The 20,450-nt window shown below is 40.1% G+C and overlaps 1 protein-coding gene across 3 annotated transcripts; it reads right to left on the bottom strand.

Moving 5' to 3' along the window:
• Positions 1-280: 280 nt before the first annotated feature.
• gss (glutathione synthetase) lies at positions 281-20,197 on the bottom strand. 3 transcript variants are annotated; one of them, XM_075476138.1, is made up of 13 exons: positions 20,147-20,197; positions 18,841-18,982; positions 18,338-18,483; positions 17,607-17,682; positions 15,052-15,191; positions 14,652-14,768; positions 11,415-11,495; positions 11,123-11,200; positions 10,941-11,010; positions 6,800-6,994; positions 6,638-6,719; positions 5,216-5,405; positions 281-1,463 (listed from the first exon to the last, which is right to left on the bottom strand). In XM_075476138.1, exons 2-13 carry the CDS (start codon positions 18,970-18,972, stop codon positions 1,340-1,342), a joined length of 1,431 nt encoding a protein of 476 aa, XP_075332253.1. In that variant the 5' UTR covers positions 18,973-18,982; positions 20,147-20,197; the 3' UTR covers positions 281-1,339. The 3 variants fall into 3 exon arrangements, with proteins under 3 accessions (XP_075332253.1, XP_075332251.1, XP_075332250.1); XM_075476136.1 differs by lacking the exon at positions 20,147-20,197 and adding an exon at positions 19,669-20,102 and having other exon boundaries at positions 18,841-19,007; XM_075476135.1 differs by lacking the exon at positions 20,147-20,197 and adding an exon at positions 19,669-20,102.
• Positions 20,198-20,450: the final 253 nt, after the last annotated feature.

The raw sequence follows: 20,450 nt of genomic DNA, 5'->3' as shown, positions 1-20,450 counted from the left end.
GCACTTGTTTACATTAATTTCTAATCTAATTTAAATCCATTTTTTGCTTTTCCTGTATGATTTCCTGCTTAATTTTCCCAAACTTCTTTGGAAACAGAGTTTGCTGCCAGTTTTTATGCAAAACCAATCATTTATAGTGCAGCAGAAGCACAGATATATGAGCTTCGTGTCGTATTAGCCGATTTTCAGCTTGTTGCCTGCAGGATAACATCGACAGATGTTCAGTGGTTGGTATTAATTTGTTGTGTCCCGGTTGTGTGGATTAAATGAGCAGAGACAGTTCAGTTTTACAGAAACTTAATTTATTTATTGATTTTCTTGGTCTACACGGTAAGACTTTTGCTTCTTAACTCCCCTTCATTGTATCAATAGAATATAAATTTATGCTAATCTCCGAACGAATGCATGGAATGATTACAGAGTCGTGAATTTCTTTCACATGAGGCTCAGAGTCACCTGGAGGTGCAAACCAAAGTCCCGATGTCATTGTGATTACTCTAATTACCTCAGGGAAGGCGATGTGAAAAATAGATATACATCTTAGAAATTTTCTTCTAATAATTATGAGGAAAATAACTGTAGGGCTTGATGAGGTAGGTGTCCCTTCATTTCCTAAGAGACAGAGTTATTCTGCAGTTTTTATAAAATCAGCATGGAGTGATGTTCAGAATATTGGGCTTTTGAGTCTCATATGTTACCAGTAAAATGTAATAATTTAATTCACTAAAACATAATTTTGGACAAATAAAGTTGCACAAAATCCCTCATAGTCGATGCTGTAATGTTTTAAACCTAGAACACATTAAGAAAAGCAAACTGTAGCGGCGTCCGTCTATAAAAAGGTGATTAAAAACTCACAGAGCTCAGCACGATACAAACAGTGATAGAGAAGTTGTCGGTCGGTGCTGTTTAAGGACACTTCTTCTACATTCTAAAAGATTCTTTATGTTGCAGCTGTTCAAACTGGACTCTTTTCTGGATTTTACCATCAAAATGAATGACTTTTATGAAGAAGTTTGCATACAGCGCTTCAGAAATAAGCAGCAAACTGCTCTGTGAAACTCCTCCGACGCGAAGCAGCCGTGTATTTTAAAGCCTGACGGGATCCCGCTCACATGATCAGAAACATGTGAATCAACAGCTCCCCAGCACATCCTACAGTATCTTTAGTGAATCATGTTCAGTCACAGGGCAGTCTGGCAGCTGAAGAGGTGACGAACTGTACTGCAATATGAAATTAAATGTGTCTCATGATCTGTTTATCTTCCAGATGCTGCCACTGTCACAGTTACCATGGAAGCACAACCTTGGTTTTACTGTTTCTGCAGGTCGTGAGCTTTCAGATGAGGAGGGGATCGTCCAGCACGGCCACGCCGGCCGCGACGCCTCCATCGGAGTGCTCTGAACTCTTGGTCCTCAGCAGGTGACCCACACATTCGTTCAACACCATGTCTTTACCCTGCCTGTGAGGAAAGACAAATAACAGATCAGACTATTAAAGCTGGAAGTATTTCACAAATACAGGACAAGGTTTCCCTCTGATGACTGACTGGTTCCGTTTACACTTTTGTATTGTTATTGATCATGTTCAGGTGTCCATAGTGAGACCATCTTCTAGTTTGCTTCTTATTTCCATATCTGACAAAGTGAGTTTGAAGCAAACTTTTGAAATATCCCCTCACAGAGAATTTGGCTTCTGATTTGTTTCTTTAAACTGGCTTCGAGTGAATAAAACAAGCTGCATGGCGTCATCATCAGGTGGCGGTTTGGGCTGTGGTACATATGGCTGTGAAAACATGTCACCTTGGCTCAATAGAAGAGAAAAAATGAAGAGATGTCTGCAAGAATGTGTGCAAGTAAGCGTTGTCTGGTAAATCACCGCTGACTTTTGTAAAGCCATTCCATCTGTTCTTATGTGCCACAACTCACTCTTAAAACAGCCAAATCATCACCAAATCCCCTCCATATGACATCTGAAGGAGTTCTGTGAATTAATCTGACATTTCTTGATATCTTCGGTGTTCATTCATTGATGAAACATTGTTTTGGAAGCTCAACACTTTGTCTTTTAATAGTAATCTGTTGCTGTGGTAACATACAATAATCTATATGTCACGCCATGGGACTTTGTTTAAGTTTTATGTTTTAGTTTCATGTTTTAGGTCCAGGTTTTGAGTTCATGTTCAGTTTTTTAGTCATGTCTTGGTTTTCAGTCTTGCCATTGGTTTTCCCCTTCACTCTGTTAATTAGCTAATTCCCCTCACCTGTCTGTCATTTTCTCCAATCACTCCCAGTCCCTATTTAGTTTGCACTTCCCCCTGTCTTGTCGCTGGATCTTTGTTTGCCATTCATGCTTGTCTTCCCTGCCTGCTATGTGCGTCTCCTGCCCTTCATGCCACGCCACAGTCTGTTCTGACCTTAAGCTAAGTATTTATTTATTCCTTTGCCATGCCAAGTCTTTTTGTTTGTTCTTCATAGTTACGTTTTTTGAATCCGGCCTTTTGTTACAAAATCAGCCTTTATTTTTTTTTTAAAAAGTCTGCATCCGTGTCCTCCCTTCTCAACCCCAAAACCTGACACTATAGAGGATCAGAGGCGGTAATGGTGAAGGGCTGTAGGGATGGTGGGAGGAGCTGCTGCTCAATCAGAACAGCTCATTTAATAAACACGAGAAATTAATCTCTGAATCTATTTGGGGCGAAAGATCAAGTTTATCTCACTGTGTGTATTTCTACCAAGTAAAACATCAAACAGAAATGAGCAGAACAAAGAAGGAAATGCCCACTTCTAGAAGCAGATTGGCCAGACACTGAATACTGAGGCTAATGTGATCAATATGGAGACTAAGCTGAAACAGTCACCTCTCTGCAATATAGCAACCAGACTGAGTTATGACCAGTTTCAGCCACTGACAATAAACGGCTAAACGTCCTCGGTTTGGTGCTCCTGATGGACAAAATATGTCAAACGAAGATGTTTTTTCGAAAAAAGGCCGTTAAAGTGGTGTGTGCAGAAGATTTTGCTGTCAGAGGGGGAAAAAGTGCCACATTAGCAGGAAGAAGGAAGTGCTCCCGGGAGCTTTGTTATTGCTGTGCACACAGGCCTGAAAAATGCTCTAAATTCTCATCTGTGAACACAAACTCATTTTGAGCCGTCTCAACTCGAGCTTGAATTTTTGCAGAGCACTGGTTGAGGATCAATCAGAAATGGTGTAAACTTTAATAAACAAAGATCTGGGTGTTTGTTACTGTACTTTTATTTTTTTATGTTCTGTACTTCAGAGCATCTGGAACTAAACTGGTTGTTTGGCATCTCTTTAAATCATTTCTCAGATTAAAAAAAAAAAAAAAAAAATGTACTTGATCAAAGCCAGATTCCAGAATAAACTGTTCTCGTTATAACATAACACCTAAAAACAGACCTAGACTTCTTGTTTACTACAGCCATTTCAACCAGAGGTTTTAATGGCATTCTGTGCTGTACAATTCTCAAAAATAGGATTGGGCGAGTTAACTTGTTAATTATTTAAAGACATGGTTGGTAATCCTGTTCAGAAACACATTTTGTAATACTGGGTGAAATGGTCCGTCTGTCCTGAGAGAAATCTATACAAGATGTATTTAGAAAACGGGACGAAAATAATCAGACCTCTGTGGCAGCTGCAGGACTGAGAAAAAGGACTGTTTTTTTGGAGCGCCTACAAAAAACCAATCTGCGCTTTCTGCCTACGCCCCCTCTGTCGGCTCCCTGCTCCGTGCGCGCACACGGTTCTACCGGTTTTGAATGAAGCACTGATGGAATGGGGAGGGGGGGGTGGAGCTTAGAGGAGGGGTCACTTTCGAATCTTGCTAGCTCTCTAGGATTACCTACCATAGCTTTAACAGCGATAAATATTTTATAGCGCATTAAGGCAGTTTTCTTTATTTTTCTTTATTATTTTTTGGGGGCTTTTGTGCCTTTAATGGATAGGAAAGTTCAGAGAGAGAGAGGAGGAACGACACGCAGCAAAGGGCCGTCCGATGCGGGACTCAAACCGGGTTTTTATTTTGTAAGTCTGTTGCTCACAGGCTTTTATTTTGTAAAAGTCTGTTGCTGTCTGCTGCGGAACCAGAAAAGAACGGCGGATCCACCAAACATGGAGAAGGGTACGGAACTTTTACTCGACCATTTTCATTTTAAAGTTCTTCCAGACGGCGGAGTCGACAGAACCAAAGTCATCTGTAAACACTGCCAAGTTGAATTGTCTTCTCAGCGTAGTAGTTCCAGTCTAAAATATCACTTAAAGGCAAAACACACAACTGATAGCAGCAAGTCATTCAAGGAAACAGACAGTGGAGCGAGGCTTCTACATAAAAACTACAGAAAGATGCTGATGTTAAAAGTGTGTTTGCACAACAAATGTTATGGCACTTTCATTCATATGGCAGCACATTTAAAATAAAACTAAATGCTAAAAGCTATACACTACTTTTGGATTCATTTTTGGATTTTACATACAAATGGGATTAATCGTGATTAATCAGGGAAATCATGTGATTAATTAGATCGTTGCCCAGCCCTACTCAAAAACTTTCAAATTCTCATGATTTATCAGACTTTACCTCTAAAAAGAAAGAAGGGGGTAAATTATGTCCCTTTGAAGCTTTTTCACTGAACGTCTTTTCTTCTGTTTTTACTAAAAGTGCTGAAACACGATAACATTCGAGATCAATGACTCAAGAATGAGTTAATCAGTAATGGTTGATTTGTAGGGCAGTATTTATATTACAGATTTGTGTTAGCTGGTCACTAACCGTTGCCCTCTGTCAATAACCTGAAGCTGGTGCTAGAACCAGTTCAAAGTTCATTCAACTGGAAAAACTTGCAAGAACTGGTTTGCTTTTCCTCAGGCAGTAAATGCCCATCAATGCTGCATTTGTCTGTTCAAACACTGGTTTTTCTTCATTTCAAGCTCCCTCCTTTACAGTTTGTGTCCTCTACAAAGCTCATTGTTGGTCTCCCTCCCACCTTTATTTCACCTAAGGTCAAGAGTAAGCAGTTAAACAAAAACTTTTTTTTTTTTTTAAAAAGTGAGAAAATGTTAAATGGAACTTACATTAGCCATGCTAAAGCAGCTTTAAAGGTTTTGGCCTTGAAACAAATCATCTTACAAGCAGATCTAACAAAACTTTCCCAGATAAAAACAATTAAAGCCAGAGCAGAAATGCTGACATACCTTACATACGTTCCAAACACTCCCAGCTCACTGAGACAGTTGTTTATTTTCAGGGGAGCGTCTCGCCGCAGTAAGTAGTTCTGCACAGGGATGGGATTGATTTTATCCATTAGGATATAAGCCGTCCGCTCTGTATTGTCCTTCACTGCCTCCAGGACGCGGCAGATCTCTGATCCATAGATGTTGTTGCCTTAAAGATAGATCATAATGTGCGCGGTTAAATCTTTAGGTTCCTGAATGCCTTCAGACTGTTTCTAAATCAATCAGGACTTGAGATTTGATTTTGATTTGCTTGTACTTGCACAGCACGTCCACATTTTGGAGCAGTTTCTTGGCCCGATAATTCAATACTCCTCGAATTTCAACACATTAAATATCAGAGTAGGACAGAAACAGCTGCACGGCCCAGTCAAAAGGAAACACAATCCCAAATCAAATCTTTTAAATTAAAAGGTAGGATGCCTCTGGTTTAATTGTTGAACAGGAAATGTCTTCCTTTAGACCGGGACAAGCTGCCCGCCCCTTCCAGCCGATAAATCAAATCGTATGATACCTTCATCTCCGTCAGGAACAATAAAGTTTGAGCCTACACATTTTCTCCAGGAAAATAAATCCATTATATCCACAAATGACTTGACTCAAGAGTCTACTCTTGAAATTTCCACGACACATTTTTGTGGCCAACTTTTTTCGTAAAGTAAAATATCCCCAAACAATTCAAAACAATCTCCCCTGATTTTTGCATGTACCGATGAAGAAAAAGTGACTCTTTAACCAGTAGTGACCAGTAAAGGAGGATTTGTCTGGATAAACTGGGAAGTTTTACACAAATCGGTCATTTCTGGTCCTCGACTATGTTATTGTTGATACACGTCTTACTTCTTGTGTGATACAGTTTCAGGTTGCAATTCTGAAAACTGGTTAACCAAGGTACCCTGGAGTCCATGTGGCTCGACTGATGATGGTTTTTCTCATGCAGCACCGCCTGAGGTCTCAAAGGTCTGTCCTTTCCCTGAGTCTTTTCACAATTTAATGCTGTTGCGATTGAGAAATCTTTTTTTAAATGATCAGTGATCGAGTTTGGCACAAAGTAGCGAGCCCCACCCCATCCCTGCTTGAAAACAATAAGCCTTTCGTGGTTGTTTCTTTTGTTCTAAATCCTAACCCGTCACCAACTAATCTGCTGATTGTAGAATCCTTTTCTGACTGTGTTGCTGCATCAAAGCCTAAATGTGTTCACATTTTCTAAATACAACAAAGTTGATTCGTGAAGATGCTGAAAATCATTTACTTTCTACTCGTGTCTGTTAACGAAAGGTTCGTACAAACCTACCTAAAGCTTCAAAGTTTTATTTGCACTTAAAAAAACGTCCCAACTTTTTTCGGTCTGGTGTTTTCTAAAGTCAAAGTCTGTCTTTGTACCTCCTCCTTCTCGCTGAGGTTTCAGGACGAACCGGTCTGGTGATGCCAAAGCCATCGCGACTGTTTTGTCACCGTCTGGTCCCTGCAGACATCAGCAGCATGAGAATGAAACGTGCGATGCAGCTGTGTTACTGACACATTCTCAGTGGGACATTTCCTCACCATGTCCAGAGTGTAGAGGCCAGCGAACGTTGCCCTGATCTGCTCCACTACCTCAGGCTGGTCGGGGAAGAACTTCTCCAGGACTCCAGGTCTGGCAAGTACCTGCTGGACCTTCTTGGTTCCAGCCAAGTGTGTGCTGATGTCTGGACATTTCACGGCCAGAGAGCACTCCATCATGAGACGAGCTTCCCAACACTAAATTAAAAAACAAAACACAAACCTGATTGTGAATCTCTATCCCAATTTAAGAAAAATCCACAGAGTTTGACACAACAAACTCAGTTTTAAATCACTAAAACAGCCTTTAAATGGCGATTCAACAGCTTTGTTTGGTGTCTGTGTCGACATTATTTTTTGGGTATTTGCTGTCTGCTTTCTCTGGGTCGACATTCCTGACAAACAGCGAGCGCATTGACCAGCAGAGCGTAAGAACAGTTTGTTTGTCTGTGACTGGGACACAGGGAGCAATCGGCCCCAGAGCACAACATGGACAAAAGAGTGCAGGAGTGTAGCATGTTCGAACGGTGGATTTTACTGCTAAAAACACGGGGGAACAACACATAACCTGCTTTTACACGACGGTCACGAAGCAAACGTTAACTGGAGCGTAAGAATAAAAAAAAATACAAGTTATTATAACTTTAATTAATTTAAAGCCAGTTTAGCCAGAAATTGCTAACATTTTGAACTAAGGATGTTCTAATAAAGTTAATCAGGTAATTATAAACATCATTTTAAGTAGTAGTTATTATCACATTTCTGAAACTCACTGCACAATGCAGACGTCAATGATTTGAGGAGTTTAAAATTCAGGTTTGACAACTGAAGAGCTCTACACTAACATGAAGAGGACCGATTATTCTGCATACTCAGTTCCAACGTCACAGAGAATATGTAGTGTCCCCCTTATTGAGCAGGACTGAATCTGTCCCAAAAACCACCGGTGGCAATAGAATTAAATGTAATACTTATGTATAAAACTATATTTAATGTGATGACAGAGAGAAGGAGCAACAGAACGTGGGAAGAATAGCTAACAGTCATAGGCAGCCTGGGGGCGTCTGATAAATAGACATTAAGTAGTCATGATTCAGTCTGAAATGGGGTCCGAAGCCCTTTATAGACATGGAATAACGATAATAATCTGGTAGAGAGATGGAATTTGGTAATTCGTGACAGATTGGACAGTGAATCAAGTAATCTGACAACATCACGTCAAATTGTCTTATCAGTTAAATTGGCCCAATCTCATTTCCTCATTCTGGCCCCACACCTCTGTACCCATAAAGATTCACCTTTTTCTTTAAGGTATCAAGGAGCAGTGGTCAATTAACTCCTGAACTGGGCCTCTCAGGTACATTTAGATGCTAATTAACTACTTTAAAGTGATACTCCGGAGTAGATTCAACCTGGGGTCATTTGAACCGTGATATCCAGCCAAGTAGCCCACCCGCAGTTTTTTCGATATTGGCTGAACATCAGCTGAGTTACTGAGTTATCCCGAATAGCTTCGTACAAGCGCTAATGGATCCTGGTCCGTATCTCCAAAATTACCACACTAAAATCACATGCCATGACACCAAACTTCTACAGTAGTACAAATATGGTCTGTACTCACCAAACGATGCATTTGGAAGTTTGAAAATAGTCCAGGAGTTTATTATTATCAACACAAGCCTGATAGCTTCTCTGCAGCTAAAGCTGCGTCGACGTCACTTCCTTGATCTGGGAGCTTCAAAGTAAGATGAGGGTTGATCTACTACTGTAGACAACAAAGCAAGGCTGCTCAATTTCTCCATTATTAAAATAAATTCACAACTCTACAACATAAAAATTCATGTAGAATATAGCATATACTTTGTTGTCTACAGTAGTAGATCAACCCTCATCTTATTTTGAAGCTCCCAGCTCCCAGAAGTGACGTCGACGCAGCTTTAGCTGCAGAGAAGCTATCAGGCTTGTGTTGATAATAATAAACTCCTGGACTATTTTCAAACTTCCAAATGCATCGTTTGGTGAGTACAGACCATATTTGTACTACTGTAGAAGTTTGGTGTCATGGCATGTGATTTTAGTGTGGTAATTTTGGAGATACGGACCAGGATCCATTAACCCTTGTACGAAGCTATTCGGGATATTTCTGTAACTCAGCTGATGTTCAGCCAATATCGAAAAAACTGCAGGTGGGCTACTTGGCTGGATGTCACGGTTCAAATGACCCCAGGTTGAATCTACTCCGGAGTATCACTTTAAGTCTGTAAAACAAAGGTGTGGAAATTGGGATTGGTCTTTTATTTTAATCTATATTAGGCTGACATAGATGAAAGCAGCTTAAATTTTTCTGACATGTTTAAACTTACTAAACAGTCAGTGTTATAAACATGGAAGTTTAATTTCCCTGTACATCAAGAGCGTAGTCATCAACCTGAGAAAAGCGTGACAATGATATTAATCCCATTTCTGTTTGCCATTTAACTTCATATCAGCCTGTCGAGCTCACTGCATTGCTTTAAACAAAGCGGCAGTGGGTGGGAGTGGCTGGAATAATTGCTTTTTGGTCAGACAGGGAGCAGAGGCACAGCTCTGTTATGTTTTTTGTTTAAATGAATTTACACAGTCCGTTATCGATCTCCGAACCGAAGTTAGATTTATTCATCTCTGCTGTGTGTGCCCGTCCATTAATGTGACTGCAGCAGCTCGGACGTCTGCGATATTCAACAGAACTGTCATGGGACTATGTTTTTAGGTCATGTTTGGTTTTAGATCACGTTTTAGTTTAGTTCTTAGTTTTCCCATGTTTTAGTTTCCCTGCAATTAGTTTCATTCACGTCACCTGCACTCATTTCCATCAGCTGCACTCGTCAGTTCCCCACAGTACTTAAAGAGATACTCCGGAGTAGATTCAACCTGGGGTCATTTGAACCGTGATATCCAGCCAAGTAGCCCACCCGCAGTTTTTTCGATATTGGCTGAACATCAGCTGAGTTACTGAGTTATCCCGAATAGCTTCGTACAAGGGTTAATGGATCCTGGCAGTATCTCCAAAATTACCACACTAAAATCACATGCCATGACACCAAACTTCTACAGTAGTACAAATATGGTCTGTACTCACAAAACGATGCATTTGGAAGTTTGAAAATAGTCCAGGAGTTTATTATTATCAACACAAGCCTGATAGCTTCTCTGCAGCTAAAGCTGCGTTGACGTCACTTCTGGGAGCTGGGAGCTTCAAAGTAAGATGAGGGTTGATCTACTACTGTAGACAACAAAGTATATGCTATATTCTACATGTTTTTTTTTTTTATGAATTTTTATGTTGTAGAGTTGTGAAATTATTTTATCAATGGAGAAATTGAGCAGCCTTGCTTTGTTGTCTACAGTAGTAGATCAACCCTCATCTTACTTTGAAGCTCCCAGAAGTGACGTCGACGCAGCTTTAGCTGCAGAGAAGCTATCAGGCTTGTGTTGATAATAATAAACTCCTGGACTATTTTCAAGCTTCCAAATGCATCGTTTTGTGAGTACAGACCATATTTGTACTACTGTAGAAGTTTGGTGTCATGGCATGTGATTTTAGTGTGGTAATTTTGGAGATACGGACCAGGATCCATTAACCCTTGTACGAAGCTATTCGGGATAACTCAGTAACTCAGCTGATGTTCAGCCAATATCGAAAAAACTGCGGGTGGGCTACTTGGCTGGATGTCACGGTTCAAATGACCCCAGGTTGAATCTACTCCGGAGTATCGCTTTAAGTTCCCTGTCTGCCTTCAGTTTTTGTGAGATCCTTGCACCATACTTCTGCACCATCACGCCACGTCAAGTGTTTCAAAGTTAAGTATCTATCTATCCATGCCATGCTAAGTTGTTTTTTTGTTCCTAGTCTTGTTAATGTTTCATTTGATTCCACAGTTTAAGTTTCTTTGTTATCCGGCTCAACCGCGCCTTTTGTTTGTTACTTTGTTTTTGTAAAATAAATCTAGTTTGCTTTTTGAAGTCCGCATCCGTGTCCTTCTCACACCACCAACCCTGACAAGAACTAAGTCAACAGAACGAAAACAGAAAGCAGTAAATGTCTTCATCGTTTCAATCACACACACTACATTATGACTTCATGTAGAAAGAAATGCCTCGAGACCTGTTCAGAAACGTAGTTCTGCGGCATGTAACCGTTCCTGAAGTACACCACTGCGACCTCTTTGCCATCACTGAAACAAGAGCAGCATGACTGCATGTTAAATAGAACCGACCACAACCGCTCCTCGGAGAAAAACACATTTAAATAACTCATTTGTGTAAAAGTGGCAGAAGAAGACTTACACAAATAGTCTCTTGCTCTGATCAAGGCGTCCTGTTTTACAGACGTCGTCAAACCGCTTTCTTATTGTGGGAATGTTTCTGAAACAGCATTCGATTGATGTAAAAAACACAGTTCTTCACATCAGTCACAATAACAGTAAAAACTCTGAATGTCTGTGCGCTCAGCTCAAACTTTCAGGTGTCAGGGAAACACTCACTGGATTTGGCTTTTCTTTTTTTTTTTTTTTTTAACTTATTCAGAAAGCAAATACAATGTCAGGTTACCCTGTTTGTGTTTCTTTGTAACTCTCACCTCTTCCACAGCTCGCTCTCAATGTACCGCTGATCAAAGATGTTCCTCTGGACCTCCTCCACCAAAAACATGACAGCCGCTCTGTAATGACAACAATTATTCCTTATTTATAACTCAGCGTTAGCGTGTTCCCCGGGGGCTCCGACCTCCTAAAGTCTATGAAAGATGCATTTCACTGGTGTATAAATCTGGTAATTCTACATTGGCCCACAGAGTTTGTCTCTGTTTTTTTTCGGTGACGGACTGAAAAACCATCCAGGACGTACGCCGGCTCTCGCCCAGTGCCAGCTGGGATAGGCTCAAGCCCAGCGACAACTGGATTAAGCGGATAAAGAAAATGCATGAATGGATACTGTCAGCCAAATTTGGATTAAAAAAAAAACTTTCTCGCTGTCATTTTTTAGCACTTTGAGAACCACTACTAAAATAATACCTGAGCTAATGACTGACTGCATGGCAAGATGAGGAGCGGGGCTTAGGCCACAAGCAACTCTAGAACCAGAGGACAGTTAAGACAGCAAGTATGATTGGAAGGGATTTAGCTCGTAACTCCAGCATCTGCTTCCAGATCCAGACGGGAGGAGACGTCTCAAACTGACAGGAGCAGATCCAGCTTCACCCACACTGCTGTGAGCTTAGAAACAAACAGAAGCGCCTCAGGTGACCACTGCTCCCTCTGCTTTGGTGGCTCCAGTGCAGATACACGATGTTACAGATTTAGCAGAAGGCATTTCTTCCTTTTTAAACTATTTGAATCACATGACAAATCTTATTTGACACACAAGTTTAGACACTAATATTTTATTTTTTGCTTTAGGTTTGTCTCTAAACGCTTTCATCTAAGGGTTTACCTTCTATCAGGTAATACATTTGCTCTTCAGGAAGGCAGGGAATTTACCAGCATAAGATTCTAGTGAAGAAGCAGGACACTCTTGGAAAAGTGTTTAAAAGTTTTGTCTTTTTTGGTTGAAGGTTTGAATGAATGAATTAGGGCTGAACGATTATGGAAAATAATCTAATTGCGATTTTTCGCGCCAATATTGCGATGCGATTATTTTTTAAGGTCTTTGTCTTCTGTATTATTAAACAAAGACAAGCAATACATCATACAGTATGGCTAAAACTATATTACATTAATTTTAAACTGTTCTTTCCTGGAAGACAGACCTCTGTTATGATGACATGAAGTGATGCATGAATTGATGACTGACATTTTTATTTAACAAAACAGTATATTTGAACATACAACAATAGTATATTTTGAGCTAACAAACATCTGAGCATAAAGTGTTGACAAGGAACAAGGAAACACATGCCATGAACCAAACTTCTACAGTAGTACAAATATGGTCTGTACTCACAAAACGATGCATTTGGAAGTTTGTACATAGTCCAGGAGTTTATTATTATCAACACAAGCCTGATAGCTTTTCTGCTGCTAAAGCTGCATCGACGTCACTTCCTTGATCTGGGAGCTTCAATGTAAGATGAGGGTTGATCTACTACTGTAGACAACAAAGTATATGCTATATTCTACATGAATTTTTATGTTGTAGAGTTGTGAATTTATTTTATCAATGGAGAAATTGAGCAGCCTTGCTTTGTTGTCTACAGTAGTAGATTAACCCTCATTATGGTTGAGTTTATATTTTTCTTTTTCCCCTCTTCTTTGATTGCTTTAATTTTTATTCTATTTTTTATTTTTATTTTTTTCTCTTTAAATTGCTTGTTTTTATGCTGCTTTATGCTGTTCTTTTAAATGCCTTGTCTTTATGTAAAGCACATTGAGTTGCCTGTGGTATGAAATGCGCTATATAAATAAAGATGCCTTGCCTTGCCTTTGAAGCTCCCAGCTCCCAGAAGTGACGTCGACGCAGCTTTAGCAGCAGAAAAGCTATCAGGCTTGTGTTGATAATAATAAACTCCTGGACTATGTACAAACTTCCAAATGCATCGTTTTGTGAGTACAGACCATATTTGTACTACTGTAGAAGTTTGGTGTCATGGCATGTGATTTTAGTGTGTTAATTTTGGAGATACTGCCAGGGTCCGTTAGCGCTTGTAGCCTACTAAGCTATTCGGGATAAGCTAACTCGGCTAAGCTAACTCGGCTGATGTTCGGCCAAGATCGGAAAAACTTCGGGTGGGCTACTTGGCTGGATGTCACGGTTCAAATGACCCGGTGAATCTACTCCGAACCATCACTTTAAAACCAAAATAGTCCCACACGACTGATGTGCAGTTCCTCTTTGAAACTAGCATCCCCGCAGGGTCTGGTTCTGTTGAGCCTGAGGCCATTGTGTAGGTTACAGCTTTGCTTGCTAGTCCTCTCCGGTAGACTGCTTCATAACTTTGCTCCCCGTGTCACGTGACCTGAGTGCAGCCTCTGTGGTTAGACAATCTCGTTTGATCATATCACATGTTTTACTCGCGCATGTCACGTGAACAGAGTATAATCGCAGCCTTTTTATTTATTTATTTATTTATTTTTTTTAATTATTTTTTTTTATATATATAATCGCAGCCTTTGCGATTAGAAAATTGCACTTGGTCATATCGCGATATTATCGCAAATGCAATATATCGTTCAGCCCTAGAATGAATACAAATCTCAGACAGCCTTTTTAACTGGTTTGAAGTGAGTAAACTATGAGGAGATGATAAAGACTACACTGCTCATGGCTGAAATTCAGCAAAAGAAGTTTCCCTAACTGGAAACAAACTGCAGCAGACATCTAAAAGATGAAAATGAGAGAGCTCTTTTTAAGGAATACTTTCTGCTCTGTGAATATCTGAGAAAATTATTATAAGTGACAATATGGTGTAATGTCGTAGGTCCGAACAAGAATGAGATTAAAAAACAAACTCATAATAACCCCCCCCCCACCGCCGTCCTCCTTCTCGTGCGCTCATTAGCTCACGCTGAACATCCAATCAGAGTAAGCTCTTTCACCAGCACCTGAGACGTCAATTTTACATTTTAATCGGCTGAAAAATAGACGTTGACGGAGTCTGACAAAAGGCGACGCACACACCAAAGAGATGTGCCCGGTGGACGGTTGCCGGCTTGGTGTTTGAGCAACTAGCGGCTCATTCCACCATTTTAAAACCACAAATGAAAGACGTCTAGACTCGGACTGCCTTTTGCTAAAGGACGGCAGTCCCGTCCAACATTATTGAGAGTAACGCAGTGGTTTAGAGCACCAAGACTTGAATTTGTTTCAGCTATATTCCTACCTCTCTGATCCGTAGAGCTCCCAGGCTTTGGCAACTGCCCGAGCCAGACCAGCTGCAGGTTTATTGTCGAGGATGCGTCGGCTCTCCTCCAGCCTGCCGGCCACCTTCAGGATGTGTCTGTTTAAAAAAAGGCAGCACTTGGGAAAATCCTAATTGCACATTGTTGCTCTCTGTCAATTAAGTCTTTGTCTTAGTTAAACAGGAAGATTCAGCAATCTGCAAACAGCTTGGCAACATGGGGAAGAGATTTTATTTATTTTCATTTGCAGACAGAAGTTGTCAGAATAAGATCCCAGTAACTGTCCCCCATGTGACATAGAAACAAACACACCTCTTTAATGATTATAAACATGCTTTCTCCCTTTCTAATCCATGCGCGACACAATAAGGACTTACTTACCTGTGTAGATCTGGCGTGCGTGATGAGAGACCTCCAAAACTTGCAGCAATCGTGTTGATCTCGATCTGCTTGAGAGACGACGTCTCGTCCTCTCCCTGGTCCAGCATGTAGTCGGACCGGTTGAGTCCCAACACAACTGACTGAAAACAAGGCCATGAATCTTCCCTTAGACCACTGAAAACACTACGACGTAATGATCAAGGTGCATTACTGACATCGAGTTACGAAAGTCGAGCCATTTAGGCCAGGGCTGTACAGTGCGAGCGTTTGCTCGCATATTTCGCCTAAAATTTGATTGTGCGAGGGGAAAAAAAGAAACGGTCGCAAATGTGCGAGTATGTATTTCAACCCTTTCATTCGCATTTTGCTCCTAAAATAAATATACCATATAGAGAAAACCATTCCCACATCTGTACAAATCGACAAGAGTCTACAACTTAATATTTCCTTTTTTTTTTTAAATCATTTAATGTTACCGAGCGGGGAAATGTAGACCCTCTGATCTCTGTCTCTGGTCTGTTTGAAATTCGCTTTTCTTCGAGTTCAGCGGAGCTCTTTGTTTTAGCTAGCGACACGTTAGCCGCTTCCGGAAGACAACAACCTTCACACAGGTAAGACGAGTTTCGGTGTTGACTCGGGGTTGGGTGGGGTGGGGAGGGGGATTCTGCTCGTTTCTATTAACTAACACAGCTGTAAGACTTTAATGTTGGAAGGATCTGTGCGGTTGTTAGTCCGACGCGTTTGTGTGGGGAGAAACGTCCGCCAACTGAGAGAAAAGTGAGTTTTTTGTGCTGAAGGTGTGTAGCAGTTAGCGCTCTGTCACCAGGCAGAGATGAAGGTGAAGCCATGTCGTGCTGCTCTCTACCTGCTGTACTAACCAGGATACCTTTGAAGCCCAATTTTTATTGCCTCCTCTGTCATTTGGATCTGTCACACTGGTGTAGAGATTAGGAGCACTGGGTTGTCAAAGGGGGACAGTTGAGTTATTTATGGTAGCAGACAACACAACACTGGCAGGGATGGAAAGTGATTGCAAATGTCCTCTTTACTCAGTTTCCTTTTCATGTGCGTAATATTAATGCTACCCAGGGCAAAACTTCATTTTCATGTGCATTTTCTTTTTTAATGACGTGGAAAACTAAAGTATTTCCATTACACTCTATTCTACACTGACATTTTCTACATTTCAAAGAGAAAATGTTGCACTTCTCTGCCCTTACAGTCATTTGAATGCTGCTACTGATTACTTTGCTGTTATTATTATTATTATTATTATTATTTAAAAAACAAATATGGGATCAAAATATTATTTGGAGGAGTCTTTTCTATATTGTGGCTCTGCACACCAACGCAGCAACATTTCAGAGACCACAACCCCAGTTGGAAGTAAATGCAACCACATTCCACAAAGGGCAATAACATTTAGTTTTTTTAGGCAAAAGGGAGAGAGGGCAGCTCTTTAATAAAAGTGGGACCGAGATGTTGTGTGTGTGTGTGAGGTGTAACTAATGATAGAAAAAGAAGTAAAAACAATGAACTAAATACATAGAATCATATAAAATGTGTGTTTGTGTGTGGAAAAGGTACTCCTTGTACAGTATGTGTCTTTGTTAATAATAAAATTGCATCAAGAAATTTTTGCTCCTAAATTTTTATCTATGCTCCTAAATTTTTTCATTTAGGAGCACCTGTGCTCCTAGTGAAAAAGCTAAGCGTACAGCCCTGATTTAGGCCCCAATTTTTTTTAAATGATTCATTATTGATTTTCAACCAAAACAGTCTCCTTTAGAGACTTGCTGGTTTTATTCATCTAACGTCATTGTCAAGATTCATACTTTTGTGGTTTTGGACTGAAGACATCACCGTGGGTTTTAGGGTGATGTGAATATTTACAGAATATCAGAGGAACATTGAACAACTCCTGCTGACGTGCAGCAGATATGGCCGCCTTTATATAAACGCTGCCATTTACAGAACATTTGTTTTTACCTTTCAAGCCTTAAACAGAAGAGCACGGTCAACCTTTTAGAGTAATATATACAAAAGCTGAATATTGGGCCTCTCAAACTGAAACTTAGTTTCAACCTCAATTCTTCAGAGGCTGACACAGTAAATGTTTAAATTAAATTTATATTTTTCCAGAAACCATCAGGCTTTAGAGGGTTTTTTTTAAACTAAGACATAGCTCATAATTAGCTCGTTAGATGGTAAAATCTCTGAAGTGTCAGTTCAAGTAACTAAGAGAATTCAGATTTAACCCGTCTGTCCCATTAACAATACAATGCACAAAGTGTGTAAATAACAGAAGTAGCTTCAGAAATTACTATATATAAATATATATATGCAATGACAAATAATAGAACATTTTAACCTGGAGCCTTATCTGTAGGTCATTTAATGATCATCTAATTTGAATCACTATCAGGTTGAAGCAGTAGCCTCTGAAGCCCCTCCACCCAAAAGCAACTGATAAATCTTAAAAATTGAACACCATTATCATGTAATATATGCAACTGCATACTGAGGACGCACGTTTTTTAAATAAGATAACATACCTGAGATCTTCCTTCTTTTAGGATCTGCTGATGGATCCTGAACAGCTTCGCAGTGAACTCATCAACCTCAATGGTGCTAAAAACAAAGATTTTACAGAGATTTCATTACATCATTTGTTCGTCTTAAATTTGTCTTTAGAAAGCAGGGCGTTGTTTCCCCACTGTGTAGACTCCCCTCTTCTTCTAACACTGATTCCCAGGACAGAATCAGGTCTGTTTGTAATGCAGGGCTGCCTGAGAGCCTGAAGATACAACACTGATGTTTCCAGATTCTCTGAATCTTTTGATGATGGAATATTCAGTCTTTACTTTGTAAAGTCTTTTTTGCTCCACGATTTAAAGATGCTGTTTTTTGGGGGATTGCTGAATATCTGCTCATATATACTTCTGAGACTCTTTGGTGCTCTTTTTTATACACACAGTTCCTCCAGACAATTCTTTTTAGCAACACTTACTTTCCCAGCCTTTTGTTGACCCTTTGTCCCAAGTTGTTTTTGTTTTTTTTAGGTATACTGTTGCCATCAAATTCAACATGAATTCAAATAATTGTCATTTTTTTATGTTCTACTAATATGTTGTAATTAATATATAAAGATATTTATGAACAACATTAGCAGAATATTTGAAGACAACCCCCAGAAGGTGAGTCTTTGGCATTGCCATGCAATGGTGCAGCTTGAAATCACTCAGCGTAGCCAAACACACGAGACAGTCATTACGCTGCATCTTACCTGGCTAAAGCCTCCTGCAGGAAGTCTGTGTCTTGGCTGATCTTGTCCACCAGTGTGTTGTAGTGGGTTTGCACTGCCAGAGCCTGAAGGAACACACCTTTAGGCACAGGCGATGGGAAGAGCGTGAATGGAGCGTACGTCACCAACTGCAAAAAACGAGGATTAATAAGGATCCATATGAAATCCCGAGCCCTGAAGCTGAACAAATTCCTAACAATGCTTCAGTCTAAACAAGTCTGTTTAATCAGCAATGGCTCACTCATCCTTGCTGCAGCTCACAATTTAACAGATGAAATATTCTGTCAGGGACGATGGACAAAAGAAACTCGACCAAAAAACTAAAACAAGACGCATCAAATAATGCTTTGACAATAACAGTTTTTTTTTTTCAAGAAAATTCCCTCACATCCATGCGAGTTTCTATTGTCAGAAGCAGAGAACTTCTTGGACATTTTCCTCGCCTTTGCAGGCCTGCTATAAATGCATGCGTTTACAGATCGCACCTCAGATGAGTTGGGGGTCTCTTGGATCCTCATTAGGACTCCTTGAAGGAGCGCTTCATCTTTTGCAGCATCGGCCAACTCCTCAATCAGAGCAGCGTTCATCATCACCTCGTCAAGTAAGCCCTGGGCCATTCTGGTTCCCCTGAGACACGGAAAACAGTCAGAGTCTGTTGTAAAACAGCACAAGAATACAATAATGGGAAACACACTGTCACCCAGTCACACATGGGCATAAAATAAGATGTTACGCGCCACAAAAACAAATCTTAATATGGGCAAAAACAGAAACATAACTGTTGCTTAGCTTTAGTTGTTTACAACTATGTTAATTTCACTCATTCATCTGATGTCAGTACACTGGGAATAATAGCTGATTCCAACTGTGTTTGTTGAATTTAGCTTGTCAGGTTGACTATCTGCTTTTGACAAGTTTATTCACCTCCACGTGTGTTCAAATCGCACTTTTTTTTTTTTTAAATAAAGAGACACAACCACGAATGAAATAACAATGAAAACTAAACTAAATCACCGTTTTTACAATTGTTAACAGCGCTTTGGTTGGTAATAAGTACCGATTCAGCAGCTGTAAATCACAATGATACAGATATATATACACAAAACAATGAAAAAAAATGTAATGTAGTACATGTGTTATAAGTCCGTGTAAAAAAGTACATTAAAACTGACCCAACGGCTATGCAACGGTTACTGTTGGACAGCCGTTGGGTCAGTTGGGTCAGTTGAACGGTTACTGTTGGGCCACTAAACCAGGTTTATACAGCCGTTGGGCTGACAGCGGCTCGTGATAGTAGCTTGTTAGCTACCTACCTTAGCTAGCAGCCTTCCACAATTAGTTTAAGGTGTCCGACTCAAAAAGGTTTCGCCCTTGTTTAGTGGTAAACTGTAACTGACTGCAAGTTCTATGTCCGAGCTCCGTCTCTGAGCTACCAGGCGCATCCGTCGTCGACCTCAGCTGACAGCGACAGAGTGGTACAGCGCTGCTGTTAGGTTGGACACGGTCAACTTCCCGTATTTAAAAGACCTACACTGTGTCCGATTGTCCTGTAAATGCCTGCACGCCGTTTACTCACGTATATGCAGTGCTAAAAGACGATCAGACCACGCTCAAAAAACATTAATCACGTTTTTGAGTCACCTTTGATTAAATCTACAAATATTTAATGAAAACAAAAAGACGCGTGATTGATTAAAAAAATACAAAACGTTAGGCTTTGCATTTGATAGAGTCATAGAGTCTTAATGAAAGTGTAGATATTTTTTTAAAAAGAAGAAGCATATAACAGACCTATGTTGTCAAATTTGTAGTACACGTTTTTCGTATACTTGTGTTGCATTCAACGTACCTCGGAAGTAGTATTCTCTTATACACGCCTCCGGGCACAGCTTCACTGAGTGAAAAACAAACGCAAATTTATAGGTATGTTATTCACGTAACTGAATACGGAAGCGGTAAAAAAAGATATCAAAGGTACGTTGTTTACTTCTTTATAAACGAAATTACCTCAAAGGATTTTTTTTTAATCTTTTTAAACGGATGTTTCGAATTTCTTTTTTTTCAGCTAATGTAGCATTGGACTTGGTGACCACTA

This window comes from Odontesthes bonariensis, chromosome 10 (assembly GCF_027942865.1).
Source record: "Odontesthes bonariensis isolate fOdoBon6 chromosome 10, fOdoBon6.hap1, whole genome shotgun sequence".
Classification (NCBI taxonomy): domain Eukaryota; kingdom Metazoa; phylum Chordata; class Actinopteri; order Atheriniformes; family Atherinopsidae; genus Odontesthes; species Odontesthes bonariensis.
The sequence above is the reverse complement of the archived record's forward strand: the minus strand, read 5'-3'. Positions and strand labels throughout refer to the sequence as shown.

Bases quoted from the DNA above. Each gene is read 5' to 3' on its own strand.
- gss (XM_075476138.1), bottom strand. From the start codon at position 18,972: ATGGCCCAGGGCTTACTTGACGAGGTGATGATGAACGCTGCTCTGATT. The intron at 11,201-11,414 runs GTGAGAGTTACA...ATGCTGTTTCAG, and splicing joins GAGAGCGAGCTGTGGAAGAG to AAACATTCCCACAATAAGAA. The intron at 11,011-11,122 runs GTAAGTCTTCTT...CTCTTGTTTCAG, and splicing joins CAGAGCAAGAGACTATTTGT to TGATGGCAAAGAGGTCGCAG.